This window comes from Apaloderma vittatum, unplaced genomic scaffold (assembly GCF_000703405.1).
Source record: "Apaloderma vittatum isolate BGI_N311 unplaced genomic scaffold, ASM70340v1 scaffold14577, whole genome shotgun sequence".
Classification (NCBI taxonomy): Eukaryota; Metazoa; Chordata; class Aves; order Trogoniformes; family Trogonidae; genus Apaloderma; species Apaloderma vittatum.
The window spans coordinates 137,575-147,590 of NW_009726155.1; the positions used below are offsets into that span (position 1 = coordinate 137,575).

Sequence of the window (10,016 nt, forward strand, 5' to 3'; positions counted from 1 at the left end):
ATCTCTTTTTTGAATGTTTCAAACAGATAAACCAGTATTCAGAAGAGCTGCTTATAAAAAATAAGAATCGGGGTGTTCTCAAATGTTTTGTTCAAAAATTTAGAAAGGAGCAAGAAGAAAAAGCTAGGAAATGCAGTAAGATCAACCCAAATCTACTTTTGCTACTGATTTAATTAAGCTCAGATAATTCAACTAATTTCCATACAATTAAATTTAGAACTTTTTCTTCCTTATTCTCCAGAGGTAAAAGTGTCCTGCCACATGATTTCTATTAAAAATAGAAGTTAGATATAAATGGAACCAAAAATGTGCTTGTGCTGTTGCAGCACAAGACAGTACTTTCCCATTTCTGGTGAAATTAGGGGGCCGGTTAGCTCAGTGGTTTGAGCGCGGTGCTGGCAACAATGACAACACCCAGGTCGCGGGTTCGATTCCCGCTCGATCCCCATGTGTTGCCTGGTCTAGTTGAGAGGTGGCGTCCCTGCCCATGACAGGGAGGTTGGACGAGACGACCTCTAAGGTCCCTTCCAGCCTATGCCATTCTATGATTCTATGAAATTCATGAGGAGCATTTGGAGGTGACACTGATACAGAACAAACAAAGGTGACCCATAAGCTCCCAGCAGTTATCTCCAGAATAGAATGAGAGCTAACAGCAAAGTTGTCATGTAAATACCTCATATGGCATAAGTACCAAAATGAATATTACTGGCTGGAGGTTGGTTCAGAAGGAAAATAAGGATCACTTAATCCAGTCTATTTAATCCTCTGAATAAACCCAGATTTCATCAAGACCACAGAAGGCAACTCCCAGTGACAAGGAACACTGCTCAGCCCCTAGTCTTCTTTCTGTAATTGAACGCCAGCTCTAAGAAGCAGCTCCTGAAAAATACAGAAGTGTCTTTGCTGTTTCAGTGGGCAAGCTTGATGGCTGTCTTGTGAACACCTTTGAATTTGCAGAGATGTACTAGTAAAACTCAGTACTCCAAGTAGCCCAAGGGATATCAAAATGAACATGAAATCAGAACTCTAAACTGGTGAAAATTCAAACTTTATGCTAATTATGGAAACCAACGTGAGAAGAAAACTGCATAATCAGTCTTCAGAGGATTTAAAAATGCTGCAAGCAGGCTCTACTATCATGTCAGGTCAAACGTAAAATATAAATGTGCAACCTTCTAGTCTTAATCCCAGCTCCACCACTGACTTTGTGAGTCATCCCAGATTGTCTCTATTTTCCCTTCCAGCTTTTCTCCTTTCTACCTTTTTACTTCTAAGCTCACCTGAGTCAGGTCTGCTTCTTAACATGTAACTCAAAAAAGAAGTTCACATCGGTCTTTGGTTGACCTCCAAAAGTACTGTGTTCTCTCTCTCCCTCCTTTCTTTTCCTCTGGGTTAACTGCAAATTTTGAAAACAAAGGATAACAATTCCAGCAAACAGAAACAACTTCTATATGACATCCACAGAATTCTGTGAAAATTTTGCATTTCCTTGATTCTCACACAAGGCTATTGAAGATCACTGATGATGACTGATTAGGTGGTGCTTCAGTTTCATTCCCTCCAATTCTTGCCATATTTCTCTTAACCTTTCCCTTAAATGGAAAGAGTCCTCGTCATGCAGCTAACAAGCGACTTAAACTCTCTTCTTTCACCCCAGCAGTGCAAGAGAAAATCAGCTGAGAAAGGCAGAGGTCTGCTCCAAATGGACATGAGCACATACCAGGTACCACCTTCTCTAAGTGACTTGACGTAGGCTTCCTGGCTGCACACTCATTAGCTCAGTCCTGCTTATACAGCACACAGGAAATGATAACAAAGTGCCCCATGAAGGAGCATGCAGGGCCATAAATTACAAATTGAGTCATCTTCCACTTCTCCACTGGTAAGCATGGGGAAATGAGGACCTAGGGCGGTGCTACACTTGATATTGTCTCACAGTGATGTCAAGAAGTAAAGCTGAGCCATCTCCACATCCTGAGTACAGGTGAAGAGGCACTCAGAAGCACAAGAGTCCTTCACCAATGCGTAGTGGTATCTTAACAGCTTTCAGTTCTAAAACACGACTATTTGACTTTTTGTTTTAATCCCCATCTCTAAGTGCAAGACACAGTTATCAAAACGAAAGTGTCTGTCACACAAGGATATGCTCTTTTTGGAGAGGGCCTCCATCGTCTCTGAAGTGCTATCTATCTCAATGAAAGGCAGACGAGTCTGGAGGAAGGGGGTGGGCTGAAGAGTGAGGAATTATACATATTCTAACGATGTCTTCATTTCTCAGCAGCTCGACAACGAAAAGCTCTCTGGTGCTGAATCTGACCTCACTACAAACAGTAGCAGAAAACATACCTCACTGTAAGTGCTTGCAAGGCTTTTCTCTGCAAACACGCTTTACTTTGTTTGCTGTATTTTTAAGTAAATGACTGCACAGACCACTCACAGTATCAGGTAGTCTAGCATGGGAAAGGTGGGAGATGAGGCTAGGATTGCTTCCTCATATGAATATAAATTAATCTATCTGATCCACATATGCTAGTGAGCCACAGCTCATCCTCAGTCAATTCATGTCCCTGACAGGCTAACTTGTCCCAAGCTCTCCAGAAATCATGCAGATGAAAGAGCCAGTGCTGTGGTATAGGAATTATAGGACTGGAGAGTTAAAAAGGGATTTGCAAATCAAGTAGCAATGCCTGCCTTGGCTTAATTTAATTTATCACATTCTACTGCTGCTCCCTCACCCCACAGTAGCAGATCTGAATTGTACAGAGAAGCAGTTATGGGGTGAGATACTACCTCATCTCTACTGTAGCACCTGGTTAAAAATATGCTCAATATCATTTGGGCTCTGACCTGCATATACTGAAATAAAGATAGGGATGAGTTTACAGATGAACACAGGATCTGGCAGCGAGCACACTAAGTCATTTTTCTGCTCTCCTTCTGCACCTTATCAGTGACATTTCCCTAACAGCACAAGATGCAGCACCAGGCTCTCTGCATTTCAGCTCCCCAAGGAAACGAGCTCAGATCCTCCCAGGGATTACACTTTATCTGGCAAGCACCAGACTAAAAAGTGAACGCATTAGTTCATTTTGCACACTGGTTCTTCATATCCATGGACACTCCAACTCAACAGCAGGGAAGATAACAGATAAAGGGAAGAATTTCTCTAGATTCTCTCAAAACCCCCACCTTTGGCTTTGCTGATCATTTCAGTAGCATTTATTACTATGCAACATTACTGCAAGGAATATTTTGAAAATGCATTTGCTCTAAACCAGGCACAGCCTCTGTTTTATGCAGCCCCCTAAGAAATGTCTAATCCCCTTCACAGCACAACCTGCATTTCTTATTCCCTGGCACAGAAAAACAGACACCATCCTACTCCACTCTCTCCGTTTTACACTTTTAGATCATTTTGGCAATCTAGAGCTGAGGAGAGGGAAAGGGAGAAGAGGGAAATGTGCTGCTGTGCATTCCCCTGGGCTATTGCTGTAAGAAAATATGATGATGGGATTACGACTAACTATTGAACTAGAGGGAAGTGTTCCACCTAGAGCCCATCTTCATCAGGCAAGGCAACGGGCAGGTTACCTGCAAACGGACACTCTTCTAGGATTGAATATGCCTGCTGGTTCTGTAGTAAAAAATGATGCAGAGGTATTGCCCCCAGTAGTAATTAACAATGTTAATCTTCTTCTTCCTCTCTGTGGTGATAAAAAGAGTCATTTTTATATTTAATTAATGCAGAGGATCATTTTGGAAACTGGCTAATGAGGCTCTGATCACATTACCATGAAAATGTGCATTAACACCGCAACTGAGGGGGCTGCTTCATGTGTAGAGAATCCACTTTGTAATTAGCCCACTGTGAAATGAATCACGTCAGGAGGAACTCAGAGGCAACCAGTCGGCAATGGGCACTTAGCTGCTGCTGTGCCAATAGACCACCAACACCGTAAGCTGTTTTTTTCTCCTTCGCGTTGCCTGTCAGCAGCAACACGGTCCAAAACTGCGAGTGTTCAGCCCCCATCAACGGCAATGTGTCAACGCCAGGACAAATTATAGGGAGGGAGGGAACAGATGCTGAAAAGCACTAAACTTTAGTATGCAAGGGTCTGCTGTGCCAAGAGGGAAAAACAAACAAAAAGCTGCAAATCAAATACTGATTCAATGGGATCTGAGCAAAAATTATGGGCTATTATGGCAAGTGCTTGTTTCGTCTTTTCTCATCTTATTCTGAAGGAGCTGGGAACACATCAGCAGCACACTGCTACACTGCTACTCACGCTGCAACGAATGCTGAAAGAGACACCAAAATATCTAGATGGGATTAAAATCTTTGTCTAGTAGCAAACAGAAATAAACCACACACACAATGAATGCGCTAGCAGCACACATCACCCGTGGAAACCCTGTTGTACTCGGTACCTGTTTAAAGGTGACAAGCACGTCTCAGCATCATTTCAATTTAAATCAATCTGAAAATGTAACATACTTCTTGGCCAGCACAGACATGCCACAAAAACTTTGTTCCTTAACTCAGAAATACATGATATCACAGACCTAATGCTTTCAGAGGTAGCAGTGCAACTCCTCTGAAATCAGCCTTACTACCAAAGCCAAGGGCTCCCTCAAAACAGCACCGATATGGTTCAGTGAGACTGCCGCTATATGACTGACATCTTGGCAGAAGATGCACAAAAATGTTAAAAGAAGGAACACAGGAAGTCATCTGAAGGGGGAGTGGCAAACGAGCAGAAAACAACAGGCACCCAAAATACTAATAATTACCAAACACCCCCCCTCCCCAACTTAGCTAGCAATTTTGCAAAGGAAAGAAAAAGCAAAGCAAAACAAAAGCATCTCTACTTACTCTCTGCCAAGAACACACATTTTTTACCCTGAAGATGCTGGTAATACCCTCTGCACTCACCTGTGAAACTTCATAGAGCAGTTTGTAGTGCTCCTCTCTCTTCTGAAAAGTGCACAGATTGCAGCCCATCCTAATAAGCAACACAGGAGCAAAGCCTCTAATTTCCCCAGCACTTCAAGGCAAATGCACTGACAGGGAATCACCCTCCGGACTTGACTACTGTTTCTCATCAGTCACTCCAGCCCGGAAACACAGGCACACACCACTGTTAGCTGGAAGCATACGGCAGGGCAGTGTGTAGCAGCATGCTCTTCTTCCCTTTCCCTAACTATCTTACACTCACGTATACACACACAGAGTTTCGACTCAGTTCATGGCAACACTCCCCCTGTCTCCGCATCAGTGCACATGACTACACAGATTTTCGCTCATGAATATTAATAGCCTCTCATTGATTATTTATGACAGAACATGTTAGCGGGGAGGGGTGTCATAGCTGCTGCTGATGACAGATGAATATTCACTAATTAAGAAGCAAATGTACTGTGGTTAAACAAAATTCACTTGTGTCAATACCATCTCTGTTTATTAAGGTTAGAGGGACTAAGCCTCATGTATGTATTTCACCTGCATTCGCCTTAATTTTTACAGTAATTGTGAGGCTAATTCATGAATGGGGGTGGAAAAGGCACAAGTCAAGTCTTATGTTAGGTCTCCACCTTGTGCAACAGGGATCACGGAATACATTTAAAATATCTGCAAGCATTTTAGGAGACTGCCTGCGAAACCTGAGCTGACGTGGCTAAAAATTTAAAGCAAAAAGGAAGGAGAGAAAATTAACCCAGATGGCTATCCTGCGAGCTTCACCTTTGACACTGCCAAATTTAGCCAAAATTCCATTGTACTCATAAAACCTATGAATCTATAACAACTCATCATACACATCCAGTATATGTGAAAATCCATGTGTGCCTGATCTGGTGCTTTTTACATACATATGCACATGAAACTCTTTATTAAATAATCTCACATTCAAGTCTCCTATGGCATGTAAAACAGATTAATAGCAATTATAGACCCAATTTCTAAGAAACTCAACAGATATACACTCTTGGACTCCTAGATATCAAAGCTTTTATTATAACACGCCATTATATCTAATTTTACCATTTGTAAATTAGATTTTAATGGCTCCACAATTCTCAATGTGTGTATAAAGCCAAGGATGCATTTAAAATTAAACCCACATGTTAAATGTTAAGGCCAATGGAAATCACACTTAATTCCAGGCTGACTCTAATTCCTATATTGTATATCATAGAATCCATTGGTAGTTATGCAAGACAAAAAGCCCAAGCCATGACAAACTGAGTCAGAAAATAAAAAAGTTGCTTTTGTTTTATCACTCCTTTCTCAGCAACTCTGCTAATCAAGAACTATGCCCTTGTTTCAAAGCATCTTTAATCTGGAGAGGATAGCAGGTGGGATCCAAAGCAGAAATAATTACTTGAAAACCAATGAAACCAGTTAGTTAAGATTGACACTGGGCCCTAAAGAGCTGTAATTACTACGCACTGATGTACAGCTACTATTTATTTTTTTGGGTGCAGTTTCCTAAAAGTGCTTTGTCAAACATTTAAAATCGATAACAGGAAATGATTCTAATGAGCACTAATTGTTAACAAATTGGCTTTGCGTCTAGCAGCACCTCAAACACCACCAGCCCTGGGTAGCAAGCAGATCAACCATCATGTGCTGCTTATCAGTCCTGTCCCTTGGGATGTAATAATCCGATTTTCTGGACCTTAATTTTACCTAACAGCCAGGATGAAAGCCAAGCAGAGAAAACTACAGGGAAAACTGGACTATTCCTGTGAACTCTGCATATTAGTAAAGTTTGCTAGAACCTCTATGTAAATTACAGACAGGTTGAGACTAAATCTTAACTAAATTTCATCTCCTCTAATAAATGAGCAGAGTCAGAAGGAATCAAATAATGACCATTAACAGAGCAAGCTCTTCTATCAGCTTCCAGCACTGTTTTGAAACATAACATTAATTTTTATTTGGTGGAAGAATGTGAGCAGGCAGGTTTGGCTCTGAAGTTTCCCAAAGTCCAAGGGTTTCAAAGCTGAACCACGGAGATGGGTTCATCATTGTTAGTAAGAATCAGCCTCTGTTCTCCTCCTCCACACTCCTACAAAATGCTGGTCATGCTGAGAGGTTTAAACCCATGAAGGAAACATCAACTCAATCTTTGAAGGTTTCTATATTGTGAGGTGCAGAAAGATTCTCAGATGTGTAAATTTTAAACTTAAGAAAGTCAGATCAATGAACTAGACAACAGACATGCAAGGACCACTGTGCCATCTTTTGATGAAAAGAGTTCTTCCACTGACACAACTTCTTCTGACACATACACAGTCTGAAAGCTAAACTACATTCATGAAAGGAGACATGATTCACCCAGGTGTATTTTTGATAGTCTCTTAAAATTAATTCTTAAAGAAAAAGGTGGAAAACCTGACGTATTACTACAGGAATCCAGCTGTATAAAAAACAAAGAAATGAACAAAATCATCCAAAATAAGCACTGAAAAACTACAATTAATCTTTCAGTAGCTTCCCCTGACAGTCTCTGTTTTCATTGCTCTTCCTCTGGATCTTCTGTTTCCCTCTCTGAAGCTGACATAGGCTTGCCATTCATTTATCAAGTGCCTGCCCTCTAACCATGCAGAGAGTAAGAGGGTCCTGTGTTCTGCTTCTACAGCCACTAATGGGCACAGTCTCCAAGGCTGAAGAGATTTATCTGAGAAGGAAAAGTGTACTTCCTGGTTCTTGAGCTCCATCTAAATAGGCTGAGGCTGCTTTGATTTTACATGTGGTCAAAGTACCAAACTTTGTGAAGCACAAAATGACACTCAGGGCAACACTTTTGATTCAATTAATGACTAAAATGAATTACATGATGTGCTTTGGTCAAGTTGGGGGTCAACTTCATGTTGGGGAGAATGTAATCTCTTTCTTTCCCTTTTTGTCTCCCTCCCTTAATCGCCCTTCAACATCAAACTGGTAGCTAAAGGGACCAAAAAGGTACTAAAACATAATTACGTAATTCTTATTCTACATGTAATTCAAAGATATTTGAATAATTGAATGCTTTTCTTGATTCTGGAGTTCTCCATGTTCATCACATACAATTTAATGTTATCATAAAGACTAAAATCATGATTCATAGTCAAACTAGGAATGCAATAATGCAAAGGGCTGGAGATAATTTCAAGAGAGCTACAGCAAAATTTCTGGTAACTTTTTCAAATAAGGTGCCCTTGTCAGCTCCTCTAACTATTTTTAAGTATCTAGAAGATGACTTACACATTTGGTGTATAGTTTCTTCATTGTTTTGTGGAAGTATTATAAGCGTCCATGCCTGAAAGTTTATCATTGCAAAAAATTCAAGGTAATGACACTGCAAATTAAAGGCCACTCACTCCTTTATATCTTATCACATAGCTAATAGACATATTATAAAACATTCATTTTAAGTGAGTGTAGCCGAGTTCTTAGTCCAAACTCAGCGGTGAAACCCAGTGAGGCAAATGCAGAATTCCAAGTTTCCTTTGCATGCCCTTGAATTCACACTCTCCTCCTGAATTTACCAGGCCCACTGCATTTACTCTGTAAATTTTGAAGGATCCCAAGAAATTTAGCTCACAGAAGAGATGGCAATGTAATTTATAGTCTTAGGGCTGCATACATGTACAACAAAAATATCATAAGAAGAAAGGAGTTAGAGAAAATTTCTTTATCCTCACTGTCCTGAACAAAGACTCAAATGCATAAAGCTTGACTTCAGTCTGGCCAGATCTTCTGGTTCATTGTGGTAATTAGTGTTTTCCACAAAGCCTTAGCTATTTCAGTCAGGTGATTACATGCATCAGTCAGTTTGTATATTTGAAAAACAAGCCCTATTATTGCAGAGAAAACTTTAAAACATTCAGTAAATGGAACCCAATGCCACAAAACTTGCATATGAGCTAACCAGCTTGAACTCTAAAATAACATAATGTATGTTACCCAGAAGGCTAAGTGAAGGTGCAAAGCATGGAAGTACAGAGTCATTGAAATGGACTTAGGCTCCAATAAAATGGATTTTTGCAAATATAAAAGACTGGAAAATTTAACCATACTCCCTATAAAAGATACATGAAAATCTAACTCACGGCAAAAATGCACTATACGTTTTCCACAGACACCAGAACACATTTACAGAATGCATAATTTAAAAAAGTAAGAATGTGTTATCTGCATTAAAATGCAGTATTCACAAGATCATTAATTTATGTCCATAGGAAAGACACTTGTTTAACCTTATATCCTTTAGCACAGCCACTGAGACTTCATGCACTGCTCAAAGTCACAGCAAGAATAAGGGTGGTAGGAGAAAAGACACTATCCCGAATTTCCATTTTCGGTATTTCCCAGGAGAATTGTAATTGATCTGAAGACTATCCAGATCTACCTGATTATAAACCAAAAGGACTCTGTATGTGGAATCTTTCATTAGGATCGGATCCTTCCTGGAAAGTACAGAGCACCTACAACATCATATGACACAAGTCCAGTCTACTGATTTTTCTTCCCATCCATCATTACGTTGACACAGATCTATGGTGTACCTGGTCCAAAATATAAAAACAGAGGAGAGAAATGGAAAGCAAGCACATGAGGAAACTTCTTTGCCACAATTGCTTATGACACAAGAGCTACTTGTCCCTTTTGCTCTACACAGAAAAAAAAAACAAAACCAAAACAAATGAACCCTTGTTTATCTATCGCTCCCATGTGAATAAGCTGCCTAGTTTTCTTTGGGGAAAGCACCATTTCCTTACCAGGTCTACTGGCCAAACTTCCGAGTGCTCAGATACCTATTTTTTCTCTTTTCTTTCTCAAAGTTTCATCCAGGATATTCTCTTCTGAGATTTTAACACTGAGGGCTTCCTTATTGTTTCTTAAACTGCTGCCATAATCAGTTACAGAAGTGTCACAAAACATCAAATGATGCCTGCACTAAAGCTTAAGGCCTTAGGAATATGTAAAAAAATCAAGTGGACAGTGTCAGTTAAATTGAGAAAATCAG

At 40.2% G+C, this 10,016-nt stretch overlaps 1 protein-coding gene across 1 annotated transcript in view; it reads right to left on the reverse strand.

The window, feature by feature from the left end:
- Nucleotides 1-5,005, reverse strand: part of PDZRN4 (PDZ domain containing ring finger 4) — a 103,808-nt gene extending 98,803 nt beyond the window's left edge. Inside the window, exon 1 of the mRNA XM_009873184.1 lies at nt 4,937-5,005. Within this exon, the coding sequence (XP_009871486.1) occupies nt 4,937-5,005 (69 nt within the window). The remainder of the gene's footprint in view (nt 1-4,936) is intronic.
- Between the last annotated feature and the right edge of the window lie 5,011 nt (nt 5,006-10,016).